This window comes from Python bivittatus, unplaced genomic scaffold (assembly GCF_059951505.1).
Source record: "Python bivittatus isolate LINGU-HERP-01145 unplaced genomic scaffold, Pbiv_v1 ctg000080_np1212, whole genome shotgun sequence".
NCBI classification, from domain to species: domain Eukaryota; kingdom Metazoa; phylum Chordata; class Lepidosauria; order Squamata; family Pythonidae; genus Python; species Python bivittatus.
Window position 1 is genome coordinate 12,642,148 of NW_028277035.1, and position 19,488 is coordinate 12,661,635.

Genomic DNA, 19,488 nt, shown 5'->3' on the forward strand with positions numbered 1-19,488 from the left:
ATCCTCATTCAGTTTGGTCAGTTAGATACTCTGATCTTGAAGGAACAAGCATAGACCTTTGTCATGCTGTGACCTAGACTGGACTTACAGGACACTAATTAATCAGAGCAGGAGCTAGCAAACAACATTTCCCTCCCATCAGGCAACTTTCCCCTATGCATTAAACGGCACGTGACTTGGATGGTGGGAAGGCGGAGCTTAGCTCCCAACTGTCAGAAATTGGCTACCAGGACAGAAATCCACACTCTACCAAGTTCTCTATTGAAGGAGAGGGAGATGCATTTTTAATTATCTTCTAAAAGCGGGAGGTCTGGAATCCATTTCTTAATGCACTTTAAAGGGGAGTGGCCACACCCAGCCTTTCCCATTAAGTGAAGGATTTTCCATTCATTTATCTCAGCTGTTTTCCTCATAACGCCTCCCCCAAGCACGTAATTGAAATCCATCCCAGCTACGTACTGTATTGCTAGATGCTCCAGCGCCCAAGAAGATGACGTGGGCAGCAAAAAGTGCCAGGCAAAGGTGGAGGTGGATAGTGGTGCGGATACCTCGGATGGCAGGGCAGAACAGGAAGGTGAGGATGGAGAAGAACAGGCAGATCAGAGATACAACCAGCCCAACCTTCGTGATGATAGTCAGACCCTTGTCCTGGAGTAAAGACCAGTGTAGGCAATTAATTAAGGTGATGCAGTATAAGGCGGGTCTTTGCAACTCTACTTGAAAAGAATTTCACAGAAGCTTCAGGTAATAAAAAGCTAATGAGTTACACTCTAATTGCCAGTATCTAGGAGACAATTACTGGATGCTTCAGGAGAAGACAATAGAAAGAAGAGCTCAGAAATCAGACTGAAAAATAGTTTAGCAGACCACATCTCCAGGCTGAAGATAGTGAAGTGTTTTTTCCTTTTTAGACAGTCTGCTTTGATCACACCACCTTCTCCTTAAATACCAGGAACCTGTTTCCCATTAGAGCTGCACTTCCCTGTAAATAATCTGGTCAAAATCCTGCCTTGGTTCTAATTTTGTCCCAATATTTTTGCTTTAGGAGCCCACCATCACCACTACCCCCATGGCCTAGCTACTGTTTTTGTAGATCTCTGGACAGTGAAGGACCTGCAGGCCCCATTTCCCCAGTATCCAGTTGGAGGGAGGAACAGGCCAGTCTTTCTACTAGCCAGCCTACTGAGTTGAACCGAGCCATCTGCAAAGAAGTCTCCTTCTCCCTTCTCCTACCATCTTGCGCTCGCTTCCCCTTTCTCTCATGGCATGTTTTGTCTGAGCCTCTGGTGCCTGGATGATCTCCTAGTGGCAGGCTAGACACCAAGTGAGTGAGCAAACTGGCAAACCAAGGAGAGACACGAAAATGGCGAGAGTGGAAGAGTGAGTGGAAGTGCAAATACTTACTTACTTATTTATTTACACTTTGGTGCTGCCCAACTCCAGACTGCTGCCACAGAAACTGGACTGCCTGAGGCTCCTGCCCTCTTCTGTTCAAAAAGGCCACTGCCATTGCCACATGTTGCCTTATTCTATGTTGCTTGTTTTTAATAAGCAATTTTGTAATCAGTTCAAACAACTTAGGTTACTGAGTGAGTTAGAAATCTAATACATGAATCCTAATACATAATCTCCCCATGTCTAACACAGCATCTTAAAAGAGATAATGCATCTTCACAGATAAAAGACATGAGTATTAGATTTGTGCTAGAAATGTATATTTCTTCTTTGAATGTTATACAAGGAACACAAATTGTGAATCACAAGTCAATCATACATTCATTTTTTCACTTCTCTACCATGCCTAAACCCATTCCTCAGTTCTCTACTATATTGTTGGGACTTGCCTCCACATCGTAGAAGGCCATGAGCACCGCAAAGCTGGTCAGGTGGTTGCAGCGGCAACATGTCCTGTTGGCAATACTGTTGTTCAGACGTACACAGCCTTCTTGAGACCAATGTCCACTCCTCCCAGTGGGCTTCCAGGAAGCACAAATCACCTTCATATCAGGCTTTGATTCCTAGAAGGAAAAACAGGAAGATAGGGACGGGTGAGCCAATATTGCCAAATATATACAAATTTGAACTCCATGCATATAGAAAGTGAGGAAAGTGGACAAGTTGGGTTTCCTAATCTTTAATGTGACTCAGTGGCAAAATCTGGTCAAACAGCTCACCTTTGAGTTTGGCTAAGTAGAAGACAAAGTAAATTATACAGTACCTTCTCTTCTGAAAAGCTCATTTTCCTCATGTAAATGGGCATTATGAGAATAAGGAAAGAGTACATTATCGCTTATCCTGTAGATCCAGGGAAGACAAAAAAGAAATGGATACTCACTGGTTCTGGATGGTTAAAGGAGAATGTGACGGGATTGCTCAGGGCAGCGGTCTCGTTATGGCCCACAAAAGCAGATGCCACCTTAGACAGCACTTTGTAGTTGGGTTTGCCGGTCTCCTGCACCCATTGCTTTGACTTTCCTATTTGCTCCCAGTCTGCTCCTTCAACATGTGCGCCCGTCAGGATGCCCCCCAGGTTCTGGTAGGAGAGGAGGCCAACAACGCTGAGGGCTGAAAAGGGAAGAGCGATTCAGATCTGAGGATGGAGCAGCTACTGGGATGAGACAATCCAAAGCAGGAAAATGCAGTGAGCCTTAAAATAGTTGAGTGGACTCTGTCTGTTTAAACTGGCAATGGAAGGAAATGGTACGTGCAAATTCAGGCCTGTGTGAAAGCAGAGAACTAGCACAGCAGGGAATTTTCTCTTGTATGATTTTGGAAAGGTATTCATACAGATTTTTTTTTAATACTCTTCTCTCTCCACAGTCTCATTGTGTAATTCCCAGTTAACCATTTATTTTGCAGTCTGTTGCTCTGGAAATTTATATTCTGTGAAGAGTTTAATTATAATTTTCAAGTATTTAAACAACATAGTATATTCAGTTATCTCCAATCACTTACTGGAATAATGGAAAATTATAATGTTAACATATTTGTTTATTCACCTGATTCTATTTCTTTGCCTTTTTTGTCTTCTCCTTCTGTTTATATATTTCCCCATGTTCAATAAAAATATATATTAAAATTTTTATTGTGTTCATGTGTCATCAAGGTTTAAGAGACTTATCAACACAAAAAGAAGCTGCCTCCGTCATTTCTTCAAAAAATAAGAATTGTCTTGCATCAGACCAAAAGTCCATCCTGTTTAATATTTTGTTGGCAAACATGAATAGACTGATGCTTCTGGGAAGCTCAAACAGAGACAATCTTTCCCTTAAATCTCTCCCCCACAACATGTGTTCAGAAATATTTTAGAAATATGGATGCTGTATTTGGTCAAATATATTTTAAAAGTTATTCAAGGTCATCACTAGTTGCAAGGAATTCCATACATTAAATCCAAAATTGTGTCCTGAACATTTTCCCAATCAGCTCTTTTGAACAACCCTCTCATCTAATATGGTAAGAAAAAAATTAACAACCCTTTTCTCTTGCCGTTATTTTTCTTAAAATAAAACTTTATTTTATTTTATCTTCAAAATTAGTTGCTTCTTCACTTCTCTTAATCTATATTCACACCAGCTGCAAGGAAAACGCTCCCAGGTTTTTCCCTCTCCTGGCCCATCATGGTACCTTGATTCTACCTCTTTGCCCATTCCCCTGGAAAGGCAATGTACTGCTCAAGGCCTAAGTGATGCTGAGTGGAACAGAAGTGTAGTGGCGTCACAAGCTCATAAAGAAAAAGAAAACAGGCAGAAAGAAGGAGACAAAGTAAGGAAGGAAGGAAACGGAGTAAGGAAGGAAGGAGATGGAGTAAGAAAGAAAATCCTCCACCAGTCATCTAGACCCTTGGCAAGAACTACCCATCTCTTCTGCAGCAATCTGCTGAATAGGGAAAGAAACGAGAGAGCAAGAAAATGTGTTGCACCTGCCACTGATGTAAGTTTCTCAACTAATTACTCCTATGACAACGTTGCTCCCCAAGAGAACCGAACCTCTCTCCCATACCCACAGTCTGGCCCCTCAGCTTTGACCCAAGAAGAGCTCTTCTGCTGCCTTCCCCTCAGCTTTTCCAGGCCATTACAGGCATTCTGTTCTTCTCACAGCACACCCACACACCACCCCATCGTTTCACTGCTGGTTTTCACCTTCTCCCTCCTTGCTTGCTGCTTCCCAGCTTAGTTCCATCTGTGTTTCATTCAGCCACGGTTGCGCCAGACTTTGGCTTGTGTTCTCAGCTGTCCTGATTTCTATTGCCAATTCTATTATGAAAAGGGAGATGACAAAGTTAACAGGGAACAGAAAAGGGCAAGTGGCAGAATCTTTGAAACAAACATCACTTTCTTCAAAATATTCCAACTATTCAGGCAACAGATTTACTCAGCAAGGGGGAGATCTACCATAAAGCAGGATGAAACTGGGGAAGGAGAGCTGATTTCATGTTTCAAAACTGGCCTCCTCCTCAGAAAGTTCAATGGCACAAAAGAGCTTTCCCATCCTGGGACCTCTCCAGATACCTAGTAGTATATCCCCCAACATTCCCAATCAACCACAGTCTAATTCATCTGGAAGACACCAGGTTAGGGATGGCTAAGACACAAAGGAAGTGCCTTTGCAGGGGAGGAAGGAGAAAATTCCTGGGCAATGCCATTAGGGAAATCTCAAATCACCCCAACTCCGTATACTAACCTGTGCCTGCACTGGACCTGATGGCAGTGTTCCCCCTGGGTAGGGCAAATGCAAACATTCTGAGCCAGGCCTCCATCAGTTTCATCATCTCAGTGGCCACCTGGTGTTTTTGCTCCTTATTCTCATCCTTCATCAAGATCAATAGATTGTCCAGTGTGTCCAGTGTTTTCTAAGATGGAAGATATGACACACTGGTGTTTATGGGAAAAGCTGGCACTCAGAGACTCACTCTGGTGCATTATTAAAGCCACTGTGCATAGATAAGCACAGGGATGGTGAATTTCAGCAGGATTCTTAGGTTATCTCTAAGAGATAATCTGTCTCTTTACCAGTAGCCTACTGAGTACACCTGGTGATGCCTCCATTGTTATTCCATTAAAAGATTCTTTTAATTAAAAAAATTAAATGGTAAGCTAGCACGCTATAAAGTAGAGCACTGGCATCAAGCATCGTCTTTATGGCCAGGAACGCCTCTGGGTCCCACACAGACTGTACAATTTCAGAGAAAAGTACTTTGTTTGGAAGTGTGCCCTCCCACCCCCCAAAAAAGATGAAAGCTGAGGTGGAAAAAGAATGTCTTCTGGTCTGTAGGTACTATGATTGGCCACTGACTCCACTGGAGCCATTCTGTGGGTAGGCCTATGGCACATTTTCAAAATGCCACATTTTGGCCCCATGTGGTTCGGGATCCTTGCCAATGGATGAAAATATGACCTAATGTGTTACATCATCAGCTTTCCCTCATCCTACAGTTGTTCTGGGGCTAGAACACCCATTATTTCCAGCAAACACAGCTAATTATCAAGTTGATTGAGATGATGACAGTTGTGGCCACAAAACAGCTAGAAAGTACTTGAGTGGCAAAGCCAATAAAAAAAACAGAACCAAAAAAAAAAACCCAAAGCAAGATTGGTATGTCCCCCTCAAAACAGACTATCAAAGCAAAATCTCCCATTTTTACAGTAAAATCATTTCAGTTTTTCCAAATTTCTCAGAAAATCACTTGCGATTAATTGAGGTGGGGTGAGGGGAGAGGAGTATGTAAAGAAATATTCTGCACATTAATTCCTTATTCAAAACACAACTGCTAAAAAGAAGGCTCCATTGATTTGAGACAAATTGAATATATTAGTTTATACACTGATTTGTATCCTCATGTACTACATAAATGATCAACCTAGGAACAGCAGTTGTAGACAATGAGCTTCATGCCCTTGCATTCTTAATCAAATGGGCATTTGGGTGTTATGAAAACTGGTTCCTTCATCATTAACAACTGGCTGTGATCTATTTGGAAATTCACAATTAAAGGACCTATGACCACAGCCCAGCCAGGGGTCTGTCAATAAAAAGGATGGTGATGCTGTTATACACTGCATGTTTCTATATACTGCAGATATTCACTTGAATTATTTTTTGCATGTTATTCTTATTCCAACTCAAATATTTTTCCTTGCTTTTTAAAAGTCATACAAAATAGTATGTGTGACTGGAATAGTAATACATGTTTTAGCTGTTGTTTACTTTTTAAAGGAATTCATGTAAGGGTGTTATTCTACATCATTCTGGGAGGCAGAAATACCTTTCTGAGAGTTAATGGCTGGTGACATGGCTTTATCTATTTGCTAGCCTCTTACCAGCTGAAATGCGTGGAGGCTTCTGTTTTTTTTATACTCAGAATAAAAGTTTTGTCTACCAGCCCTCTATTTGATGCTGACCCCGCTTTTCTTCCTTTCTCCCTCCCCCCTCCCTCCCTCTCCCCACCCGCCTTCCATATGATGCACACAGCTGGGATTGGTCGTAGGCAGCCTCTAAACTGAGCTGCCCTGGCCAGCACTGGGCAATCCTTGTTTGTGTTAAGTGATGGGGAAGGGGTGGGTGGCTCAGGGAGCCTTCAGGCAGAAGAGAAGCTTGAAGGGCAGGATGCAAATGAAGGAGGCCGAAGCAAGGTCTGCAGCAATGGACAGCTGGGAAGCAGAAGTTTCCTGGCTGAGAGAGAAAATAAAATACTTGCAGCGCGCATGAAAAAATGTGAACCCGGCTGCTGCTTCTTTTACCTTTAAACAAGTACCCCTTGTACCCCCCAAACTAAACTGCAACAGTTTCCCAGGATTTTTACACCACCATTTAGCCTAGGATGCTTAGCTTGCAAAGCCCATTAATGAAGAATAGAAAGCAGAGCAGGGGTCATGCAAAACCACATACACCCTCCTATCTAGTTTGAGGGTACATTTGTTGGAGAAAGGCAGGAAACGCAAAAAAACCCAAAGAACCAACTGTTATTTGATTAGTGAATGTGGAGTTTCCTGTGATACCCTTTTAGACTGCAATGTTGTGCAATCATGTGCAATGTGAGAAATGCCAAAAGTCTGAGCTGTTCTTGGTCTTAGTATGTGGTGGAGGCAAGGCAAGGAGCTGCCTTCAAAGCATCTCCTGTCAGCTTCTCTCCCCACATATTTTCCCGAGGTGCCTTTTCCTCCGAGCCAGCAAAGAACATACCCTCAGTTGCTTCTCTGAATCTACTTGGCTGCTCACATTTGGCGGTGAACTGAAGAGGTGTTCCAGTTGAGTAGTAATGTTGCAATGGAGACTCTGCAAAACAACCCCCCCCCAAACACCATTAAGGACGAGGATGGGGGGAGAACTGCAGTGAAGAAATACGAAATCAAACAAAGGCCTATAATTCACTGCCATTATATGTATACTATACTGGATAGAAAACTAAAGTTTTGAAAGTTTTTTTCACAAACAAACAAACAAACAAACGTCAAGAGTAAAATTCCAGGAGAATAATTTCCACATCTGTCTTGGTGAACAAATAAACCAGCACCAGATATATTTAAGGCTCTGTGCGATGGCAGCAGTTTGGATTCAAGCTCTAAATTTGCTTGGGAGAACATGGGAGCATGACTGCAGTGTGATACCTTAGAACAAGGGTCTTTTCCCAAGATCAAATGCTTGAGTCCAGTCCTGCAGAGATCTAATATATTTTACTCCTACATAACATAAATGTAGAAGCCGTATGTGCCATTTACTTTAGTATCCTGAAAAATCCTAGTTTGGTTTCTTAAAAACCTAGCTTCTGATCCTTAAGGTTACAAGGCAAAACATACTAGTTACTAGGTTGAGGCACTTCAATGCAATAACTACCTGCAACTCTTCAGAGTTTGCTTAACCTAGGCAGATCATGTCATTAAATCCTATTGTAATGTTAGGTGGGGCTGTTTTTCATTTAAAAGGCCATTAGGCTGCTGCTCAGAGACAATGCTGAATTGCTCAAGTGAGAAAGTGAACCTACGTTTGAAGATCCATGGTGGAAATACTACTGCATCCAGAGATGTGCTGGCCCATTGGGCTAAAAGTGGGTGAAACAGATGCCTCTTTCCTCCTGTGTCTCTTCACACGAACTATTACGAGAGGGAACTCAAGCCATCTCCAGTGTGAATGCTCTTTTAGATCCAGTTGATGAGTGTATCAGGCCAAAGAGAATGAAGGGGCCATGTATCCTGCAGGCCTAAGCCCATATGCAGCCCCCACACAACATGCCACAGTACTGTCCCTCCACAAGCAGGAACTCCACAGGTGGCATATGTATGTTCTCAGGACCCTGGGAGCCTCCAAGGTACAAGTGCCAACCTGCAGGAGCACTTCCATCTTTGTCAGTGGAGCAGCACTTCCACAACATCTTCTGGTCATTCCACCACAGGAGAATTTTAGGATTATTCTATGCATACTATAAATGTCATCCTGACTTCAAGGTCTAAGTATTTAGGACTCACCTGTCCCTCTGAACAGCTATTCGGTGAAGGCATGGGCCATCTGAATTCTGAGGACACAACAAACAATTTATGGAAAAATATTTTTCATTTCTAAAAATCTCTTCATTTTATTTGCCTTCCTTTTTCTGAAGCACATTAGGTTGTACTTTGTATTGACCAGTCCACATTAACTCTATCTATTTCTGAGTGGAAACTAACAGGGCCAAGTCTCAGGATGCAGTGAAAAAAGTTCTTCCTTGGGCCTAATAATGCAGCTGAAGAAGAACTATGCGTGGTACTTTTCCCATATCAAATGCTTGTTATTGTTTTGGTCCTTCTAACAGTGCCACAAGGCAGATCTCTACACTGTGTGCACAATTATTAGGCGAGTGAGTATTTTGATGATGATGCATATCATCATTTTTATGCATATTTTCCACCTCCAAGCTGTATAAACCTGAATGCTTATTGGATATAAGCATATCAGGTGATGTGTATTTGTGTAATGAGGGAGGGTGTGCATAATTATTAGGCAGCTTCTTTTCCTCAGGCAAAATGGGCCAAAAAAGAGATTTAACTGACTCTGAAAAGTCAAAACTTGTAAAAAGTCTTTCAGAGAGATGCAGCACTCTTGAAATTGCTAAAATATTGGGGTGTGACCACAGAACCATCAAACATTTTGTTGCAAATAGTCAACAGGGTCTCAAGAAACGTGTTGAGAAAAAAAGATGCAAATTAACTGCCAAAGATTTGAGAAGAATCAAACGTGAAGCTACCAGGAACCCATTATCCTCCAGTGCTGTCATATTCCAGAACTGCAACCTACCTGGAGTGCCCAAAGTACAAGATGTTCAGTGCTCAGAGACATGGCCAAGGTAAGGAAGGATGAAACTCGACCACCACTGAACAAGACACATAAGTTGAAACGCCAAGACTGGGCCAAGAAATATCTGAAGACAGATTTTTCAAAGGTTTTATGGACTGATGAGATGAGAGTGGCTCTTGACAGACCAGATGGATGGGCCCGTGGCTGGATCAGTAATGGGCACAGAGCTCCACTTCGACTCAGACGCCAGCAAGGTGGAGGTGGGGTACTGGTATGGGCTGGTATTATTACAGATGAGCTAGTTGGACCTTTTCCGGTTGAAGATGGACTCAAAATCAACTCCCAAACCTACTGCCAGTTTTTAGAAGACGCTTTCTTCAAGCAGTGGTACAGGAAAAAGTCTGTATCTTTCAAGAGGACCATGATGTTTATGCAGGACAATGCTCCATCGCATGCATCGAAGTACTCCACTGCATGGCTAGCCAGTAAAGGCCTCAAAGATGAAAGAATAATGACATGGCCCCCTTCCTCACCTGACCTAAACCCTACTGAGAACTTGTGGGCCCTTCTCAAACGGGAGATTTACGGTGAAGGAAAACAGTACACCTCTCTGAACAGTGTCTGGGAGGCTGTGGTTGCTGCTGCACAAAAAGTTGATCGTCGACAGATCAAGAAACTGACAGACTCCATGAATGGAACGCTTATGACTGTTATTGCAAAGAAGGGCGGCTACATTGGTCACTGATTTTTTGTTTGAAATGTCAGAAATGTTTATTTGTAAATTTTGAGTTGTTTATTATTCTCACTTTAACAGATGAAAATAAACGAGTGAGATGGGGGAATTTTAGTTTTTCATTTAGTTGCATAATAATTCTGCACACTAATAGTTGCCCAATAATTGTGCACACATAGATATGCTCCTAAGAAAGTCAAAACTTCACTTTTACTTTCTTAAATATTCAGGTTTGAGGTTTATTAACATTTTGGATTGACCAAGAGCACTGTAGTTGTTCAATAATGAAATTCATCCTCAAAAATACGACTTGCCTAATAATTGTGCATGCAGTGTATTAGTCTATCAAAAAAAGAGGCTGAATAAGATTTGCCAAAAGTCACCGTGCAAATCAAGGACAGAAGCTTTCCAGAAACATCTAATCCAGTGAAGCAGCATGGAGTGGAAATGGCAATGGCAGAGGCAAAGGAGGGATGAGAAAAGGCCCAAGGACTGGTCCCGGGAAGGGATGGAAAAGGCACCATTCTTCAGCTTTCTAATGAGGTACAGCTGCACAGGAGAACAAGTTTAAATTATAAGACTCTGCAGCCATTTATGTATGCTCTATTTTCTGAATGTTGACCCAACTATAGAGTCCTTTCGGCTCTTAGTCCAAAATTTTAAAAGCCTGAACACTAGGGGCAGAATAAAATATTTTTAAACACTAGGGTGCACTGGGAACTGTGCAATTTGAGAAGAGTTTTCTCCAATGATGGCTTGCTGAGCCATCTGGTATTCCATATCTACCCAGGACTATGCTGGAATACATTTTCAGATATTCTAATTGCATGAAGCCTGTTTGTCCAAATCCCATGGGAAAGTCCCATAGACTTTCCCATGTGAACTTCTGGGCTCTGGCAAGCAATGCTCCTAACCCCAGAACTGCCTTAATGAGCCAGAACTGGAGACCAGAGGGGGCTCATTGTGGCCAGTCACTTAGGCTGGAAGAGAAAGCTGTCAAACCAGATTTCCAGGGGAGTGGAAACTTGTCACCCCTGCAGAGATGAGCCATCGGTGGAAACTTGTCACCCCTGCAGAGATGAGCCACCCCTGCAGAAAATAATACACCCAGGTAGCCCACTTAGATGTAGTCTTAGCAGAAAATGATCACTCTTGGCAGGTCTAGAATCAAATTGTCTTTGTACGCAGGGAGCCAGTAAAACAAGCCGAGCAAGGGAAGCAGGGAATCTCTTTGTTGTATCTTTTAAAATTATTTTTCTCTTGCAGGAATTTAATTTTATTATTTTTATTTATATTTATTTATATTTCAAATTTGGTCACCACCCATCTCACTAGGAAGTGACTCTGGGTGGTTTACAGTCAAAACAAAAAATAAATATTAATTAAAATACAATAAAAATACAATAAAAATTATAATCAAATTCTAATAATAGAAATAAATAAAATAAAAATAAGAAATAAAAAGATTGTAGTAAAATATAAACCAAATTATAATGCTGTATTAAAGCAACCATAGTAAGTGTGCATTTCTTAAAAGTTAAGACAAGAATGATCTCTAAATACAAGTTAACATGAAAGTCATTTCTCATACTGTCTGTAAACAACAAGGTAAGAACAGAGCTGACCATTGCAAAAACAAAGGACAGATGAAAAAAGCTTAACAAAAGAGGAGGCCAAGTAGTTTATTAGATAAAGTAGGATGAAAAACTAAAGTGAAGGAGGTTTGAACCTTGCATTTATAAAGAAAGCTAATTTTTGTTTAACTGTTTGTTAGCCAGTTTGGTCTAGTGGTGAAGGCTCCAGGCTAGAAAGCAGGAGACCGTGAGTGCTTAGGCACAAAAGCCGGCTGGGTGACTTTGGGCCAGTCCCTCTCTCTCAGCCCAACTCATCTCACAGGGTGGTTGTTATTGTGGGGAAAATAGGAGGAGGAAGGAGTACTAGGTATGTTCACTGCCTTGAGTTATTCATAAAAATAAGAAAGGCGGGATAAAAGATCTTTAAAAAAGAAGAAGAAGAAAACTGCAATTGCTGAAATGCTTTTGGTAATGGCTTCAAAGTTTCTTCAAAAAATCTTACTCATCTTCAGTTTTTGGATTGTCCTATGTAAGGGAACGTACCTCAGTGGTTCCAGCCCTGCCTCCAGCTAAAGCCCGACAACAAGCTTCCGGTGGTCTGTGCCATTGTAGGGCTGTTCCCCGTAAGAATGCTGCCTCTGCCCTTAATTCCTTTTCCCTGCCCTCTCCTCTGGAATTTACCTTTGCATTTTATCTTTGTTTTATCCTCCTGGACAGCATCGGAATATTGGAAATACCCTGATGGGCAGGAGCACGAGTAACTTCCTTCATAGTTGTTGCAGCTGGCAGTTTTGTCGCAAGGATTTTCGTTACACTCATTAATATCTATAAAAACAAAAGGGGGATGAATATAAAACTAGTGCAAGAATTCAAAATTCAAAAAGGGACATGAGAAGCAAACACACAAAACAAAAAGCTCAGATCTGATACAAGTATTCTGCCCATGATGTATTCTGTATTCTCTGACGTTCTAATCATGCTTCCATAACCCAAAGTAACGCATTCACATGGACTGCAACAGGCCAAGTTATATATCTCTATCTGCCCTTTAATTGGAGCTGAGAGCCCCCTGAAGTGGAATGGGAAATTGCTCTATGATCATGCAACAATATCCCACTGTGTGTTCCAAATACTCTCCTGGTTATAGAAGTGAAGCTGTAAGCCCCAGCATGTGCAAATATTGATGTATACATTATACTTATACTATATGGATACTTAGTTTTGACAATTTTGTAGCGGTATTACAAGACGTGCCATTAAAGATTTACTTCAAACATATTCAGAACATATTCAATAATTATTGTCAGAATTATAACAAGAATTATAAGATAATGAGAATGATATAAAGAACTCTACAGTCCTGTGCCAGTCAGGATTTTCAAGTGACATGGCCTTGGCTGTCCAAGGGTTGCTAGGGGTCATCTGCTACTCCTGATGTTGCAAGTCAAGGGCACCACAGTGTTGCTTTGCTCCACTGCCTCAAGGAATCCCTCAACTTGGTGACTCATCTGTACAATTACCAAATTATTTTCAAATATTATGATTTTCTTAGCCTCTTCTCTCATGTGATACACAAGCTCTTCCAACAACAAAGATAGTCATCTCTGATCAGTGGAATCACAGAATGTGAACAGATGGCAACTAGGACTAAACCAAGATATTTTCTGCCCAGGCTATAACAATGACATCTTCTCACCACTCTAGGTTCTAGATATTTCAAGCTAGCTGGATTGGCAATTGCATCTTATTCCAGCATGGCAGATGGAACAGTTGTCTTCAACTGATGCTGAAGAAACTGGCTACCAAGACACTCTGCCTGGGATCATAAACTTGTCTCCTAATTCCTCAGCACTATTCACTATTCGCCTATCATTCCACCAGGTACATATCCACAAGGTATACCAGAAAGTGTGTCATGGATGATTGTCATTATATCTCTTTGCTCCATGAAAGCCCTTTCTCAATGTCTTTTTCATCCATTAAAAAAATAGCAAGATGAGTTCTGGCAACTTTCAGCTATTTAATATAACTTTTACAGGAGCTAATTTTCTTCCATTTTAGCACTATGAATGGACAGAAATGAAGCTATCAGACAAAGCAGGAGAGAGAGAATATAATACAACTTTCTCTGATTTGATCCCCAGATTTGTTGCAACTGTATAACTTCCGTAATTCCAATCCCAGCCACTCTATGGGAATTCTAGGAGTTCTAGGCACAGCACATCTGGAGGATGCCAGCTGACAAAGACTTATATAAGAAAACAGCCATTCTTATGAGAAAGAGAGAAACTAGTGATTTCAACCACCATGAACATGCTCTGAAGTAAATATATATATATATATATATATATATATATATATATATATATTTGATTGATTGATTGATTGATTGATTGAAAGGAACTGATTCTCCATAGTAAATTTTGCCCACAACAGGTATTCTATTTCTAAAAATGTTTCAAATAAATGCCCACAATCATGGTTCTTTTGAACTTAAATACTTTTAAAAAAATCTTAATTTAACAAGCATAGCCAAGGGTCCAAGCAACTTCTCATACAATCTGTTTTGTTTGGCAACTTCATGTGCACTTTGACCATCTCTGGCTCTATCATCACTTCAAGATCACTCAGCAAAAGTAGTTCACTGTAGTAGTGGTTTAAGATTTGTTACCCCCCATGTATTATTTTGGTTGCATAACATAGAAGTTGTGTTCTCACTCAGCTGTACCTCTGCATAGCTTTCTATCATCTTTAAAGCTCTTTCCATATCCTTGCTTGCATTTACAGTGGTAATCCCCTTCAGTGTTAATGCAGCTTCCCCTGGGACCACAGATGGAAACATTTTGCTTGCACTCATCAATGTCTGCAGGGAAAAAGTAGCGCTAAATGAAACATGGCAAAATGCCACAACTATTATACCAACATCCCCCAACCTGGGTATTCTCCAGAGGAGAATGGACTTCAATTCCCAGAATTCCCCATCCAGCATGGCCACTGAGGATTATGGGTGTTGAGTCCTCATAACTGAAGAGTGCCCAGGTTGGGAAAGCTGTGTTGTAGTAAAGAAGAAATTGCTTAGAGCTGCAAAAGGGCAAGCCATTCCCCGTGCAAGCTATGCAAAGCAGCATGCTGTAACATATGCACTTCAGACAAAAACTCTGAAGTGGTGAATTGCATGAGCATTATGGCTGGGGCACCAAGCTGTTAGCAGAGACAACCGTTTCCTACTTTATTTCTTTGATTTAGATCCTACCATTCTATCCATGGGGCAATCTAAGTTTGAAAAAATAAAAATGTAAAAAGCAGCTCCAATTATTATTACTACAACCCAACAGACCTGGCTGAAGAGGACAGTCTTAACTCTTGAAAGCAACTCCTAAGAGAGCACATTCCCCAGCTTGGCAGCAGGGTGAGAGAAAGCCAGGGCCCTCTTCTGCCGGCCTGACAGGGCTCTGAAATTGGGTTTCTCTTTAAGAGGGCTGTCACAATGACCTACATACTTGAGGAGATGCATGAGACAGGCAGCCTTGCAAATGACCAGACCATAAGAAATGCAGGGCTTCAAAAATTAAAGCTAACATTTCAAACTGCTCTTTCAGAGGGAAGACAACGTTGTCTAGAATACATGAACACTAACCCCAAAGTCTGGTTTCCTACTGAACCACAGTACTTCTAGCTTGCCTGAGCTTATTTTCAGCTTGCTCACTCTTCTCCAGTTCATTCTCACACTCAGGCAAGGATGAACAGAGCTGACCGCTTTTTTGCAGTTAGATGACAATGAGGATTATTGCTGAGTGTTGTCAAATAAATCTATTTTGAACTTCCCTATTTTAAGTAACTGAGAAATCTGCTTAATAGAGAGAGCCAGAGAGAGCCCAGAGAAAGCAGCAAGTCCAATTTTTCAAGTAAACAGAAGCTCAGTTTCAGTCACGGGCACAACATAAGGAAGTGAAGGGTAGGCAAAGCTGGAGCTGTTCCCTCATCATCAGGCATGTATTAAAAATGAAAGTGAAAGGATGGGGATGATGCCCAATATTTCCCTTTCCTGTACAATAATCAGTACTTTTTGTGCCATTCACTGCAAACCCAAACAAAATGGATAACTGCACATGCTAAGCATTGGAAGGACATTGTAGTTCACTTTGCTGTGAATAACCAGTGGAATTCGTAGCAAATCCTCAAGCCCAGTTATTTAATTAGAGTCAAAGAGCTCTGCTATGGATACTAAGACAGCAGAAAAGTGAAAGGGGAACAAACCCCTTTGGAGAAATCACATTCTCTCTTTCATTTTGCAAGAATAAGGTTCTAGCTTAGTGAAACAGATAATGCCCCCATCTGTGATAGCAGCATATACATTATTTTCCTAAAAGGAAAAGGACCCTGAATTTAAAACAATGCCCCCACAAAAGATAACACTAGGAAAAAAAAAAAGTATCAGCCTAGTTTACAGTATTCTCAACAAACCTAAAACTATCCCCTCCCCGAAATGAAAAGGCAAAGGAACAAGCAAGTATTCATTTCAAGTTTAAAAAATTCATATTTTTTTAACTTGAAATATTCAGTTGCAAGTAAAAAAACAACATATTCAGCTGCTGCGAGTCAATCATGAAAATCATATTCTGATGCTCTCTCCAAATGTGCATTTTAGTAGCACTAAAATAAAAATAGCATAGAACATTGCTCACTAGCTCAGTATTGGCATTATGTTTACTCCAATTATATTTAACATATCCTTTCTTGATATGTTTCTGGAATGGCCATCTTCGTGGACCATTGGGCTCTGACTGGCTGGTTCTGAAATCAAGAGTAACTGTTGCAGGTCAAGACATCCATAGCTCTACTTCCACAAGTCAGTTGGGAAACTCCAAGGAAAGGTAGCTGAGTTTGGAGAATTCTTCTAAAATAGGAGTGCCTAACCTTAGGCCGAGGTATGCATAGCGCTCACAAACATCTTGAATATGGCCATTCCATAAATTACCATCAAATTATAATTTTTAACAGGACAAAAAGAGGAAATAAGTAAGCACATGCAGAGTATTATATTAGTTTGTACCAATTATTTTAATTATTTTAAGATCGATTAAATCAAATTTAAATTTTGTCCTAGTTTGCATACTTTTTGGAGTGCAATCCCCAGCAGACCCAAAGCCTAGTGGACAATGGTTTCCTAAATTTGTTGGGCCCACTGCAAGATCTCAAGCTGGTCAGAAATTCATGCTACCCCAAATGTTTGAAGCAGGTTGGGAGGAAAAAGTACAGGTGGTAGGACAGCAACTGAACTTCATCCTCTTGCACATCTTTGTCTATGGATGCGGCAAACTCTCTCCTTTCAACTCAGGGTGGAAAGACACAAATTTATTGAGAGTTGGCCATAGCCATAATCAGCATAACATTACAGACTTCTCCCTCCACAGTAACTCTCTTTGCTCATGGGCTGTCAGTGCTTTGCCTGGAATAAGCAAGTGTGCCATGCATAAAGAAACAAGGGCTCCAGAAAGCACTTACCTTTACAGTTATTTTCATTCATGTTCTTGAACCTACTTTTCCCATTAGGTAACTGAAATCCCGATCTGCATTGGCAGAAGTAGTCCCCACAGTCCAAATGACATATAGCATGTCTTCCACACGGTTTAGAACTGCAGCTATTAATAACTAGAAGAAGACCATTAGAGAAAAAAATAATTTGACATCAGAATTTAATCCAGTGAAGAAATTTATTTCTGATGTCAAATTATTTTTATTATTTTAATAAATTTAATAAAATTATTTTAATAAATAAACAGATAAATAAATTATCTGTTTATTTATTAGATCAATCTCAAGAGGGAGGAAAGGAAGGGAAACTAGTCGATCTGCAGAATCAGACCGAGAAGAAATGTGGATAGAGATCTTCCCATCAATACAGGGAGCATCCACATTGCTGGGGTGGGAAAAATGTGTCCCCTTTTTGTTTTTATATTGTGTCTTTCCAAAATTGGAAATAAGAGAGTTTGATCACTGCCATATGAAAGTTGTTCTTGCATTATGATCTGTTGCCCTGTTTTAGCAGTCATTATTAAATAGTGAAATGTTTGGTTTATTTAGAGTTATTCTGATCAGGCAGAATCAACACTGGCCATTTCCTATTTTAAGGTTGAGCGTTGGATACCAAAGTTAAGGTACCATATCCATGTTCTAGGGAACTGTTTTTGCTTCCATTCATCCTATCAAAACCCTCTCTAAGCTGATGAGAGACAGTAGAAATAACAGTGCCATTTCTAATTGCCCTGGGCATGGATCTTAGGCTCAGAGTCTCCAGAAACTGCAAGCAGGGGTCATAAACAATCTGCAGATTGTAACTCTGATGCTGGCAACAGCTGGTCATTGCTCCCCCAACCCTCCACCCAACCTTATGGAAAGCAAGATGTCCAATTACCACAACATTTTCGATCATCCTGGCACAAGCGATATCCTGCTATACATGCATCGTTTTCACTTACTTTCATGTAAAAGCGGCAAGCTGTTTAGAATACACAGAGGGAAGAAAGGAATTAGTTAGACTGGGTCCACACTATAGGCCATGCTATAGCATGCCTCTTCCAAACTGGATTTATTCTTTTGCAATGGCCTCCAAAGAAAGTATAAAATGCCCATCAACAGTCTGCAAAATTAAAAAAGGAACCAAACACCATCTTGCCTGTCCTGCCCCAAATGCCTTGTCTTACCATTGGGCATAAATGGGGTTCAAATATATTCCATCTGATGAGAAAAGATTGTTGCCCTCCATCTCAGTCCTGGACAGAATATATTATAATAGGATCAACAACCCTAGAAGTCAGGGATATTCAGCTAAGCCCAATTTTCTTGTGTGATAGAATTTGAAATGAATTATTATTGGCTGGCTTGGGACCCAGTAGCCAACAAATAACTAATATTTTTGGCAGATTCTCAAATTCTCCAAATTGTAATTTTTAACAGGAAATACAGATAATTAGATAGATATATAGAACATTACATCAGTATATGTCAATTAATTTAGTTCCAATCAATTTCAATTAAATCAGATTTAGATTTTGTCCTAGCTTTATCTACATTTTGGAGTGCAAACCCCAGCATACAAAAGCCTAGTGGGCAACTGTTTCCTAAATTGGTTGGGCCCACTGGAAGATCTCAAGGAATTGCTGCTGGTCAGAAACAAACATTGGCAAACAGGGCTTCAGAGATTTAATTGGCTTAATGCATGCCAACCCCAAAGATTGAAGCAGGGTAAAAAAAAAAAGGGGAGGTCAGGAAAAAGTTCAGGTGGCAGGACAGCAGCTCAAATTGGCTATGGATGCAAGAAACGCTTCCTTTCAATTCTGGCCAGAAAGACACAAGTTTACTGAGAGCTTGCTATAGCTGTCTCCAGTTCTGCAGCAGAGTAACATGACCGACTTCTGCCTCTGCAGTAACTCTTTTTGCTCAGGGCAGGATGGCTGGAGGAAGCGCGTGCGTCATGCTTAAAGAAAGAAGGGCTCCAGAAAGTACTTACATATACAGTCATTTTCACTGCCATTGTTGAAAGTTTTATTCTTATTTGTTTCTCTCCAAAATAATGGTTCGCAAGAGCAGCTGCCATTCCCATAGTCATTGTCACATGAAGCATTTTTTCCACAGTCATCGTTTAGACATTTATTGACAGCTATAAGAAAAACAGTAGACCATTAGGGAAAAAATATATCAGATTATTTTCAAAAGTTTTTTTCAATGGCCAATCTATAGAGGGAAGAAGAGAAATGAAAAAAAGTGTGCCTTGAAGCTGAAGTCATGCAGTCTGCAGGGTCAAACTGAGAAAAAATTTGGGAGGACATTTTCCCATCACTCCATATATTTGCTGATCAATACAGGATGCATCCATGATGTCCTGTAGGACTGCTGTGGTGAGAAAAATATTGT

General features: G+C 40.7%; 1 protein-coding gene across 1 annotated transcript in view; it reads right to left on the reverse strand.

The window, feature by feature from the left end:
• The window catches only part of ADGRE5 (adhesion G protein-coupled receptor E5), a 54,734-nt gene that overhangs the window by 7,609 nt on the left and 27,637 nt on the right, over positions 1–19,488 (reverse strand). The window contains exons 3-14 of the mRNA XM_088133554.1: positions 19,085–19,234; positions 17,990–18,073; positions 17,080–17,226; positions 14,303–14,437; positions 12,256–12,399; positions 8,463–8,509; positions 7,183–7,275; positions 4,684–4,852; positions 4,143–4,256; positions 2,336–2,565; positions 1,845–2,018; positions 460–648 (exon numbers count right to left, since the gene is read on the reverse strand). Coding sequence (XP_087989680.1) covers positions 460–648; positions 1,845–2,018; positions 2,336–2,565; positions 4,143–4,256; positions 4,684–4,852; positions 7,183–7,275; positions 8,463–8,509; positions 12,256–12,399; positions 14,303–14,437; positions 17,080–17,226; positions 17,990–18,073; positions 19,085–19,234 — 1,676 coding nt within the window. The remainder of the gene's footprint in view (positions 1–459; positions 649–1,844; positions 2,019–2,335; positions 2,566–4,142; positions 4,257–4,683; positions 4,853–7,182; positions 7,276–8,462; positions 8,510–12,255; positions 12,400–14,302; positions 14,438–17,079; positions 17,227–17,989; positions 18,074–19,084; positions 19,235–19,488) is intronic.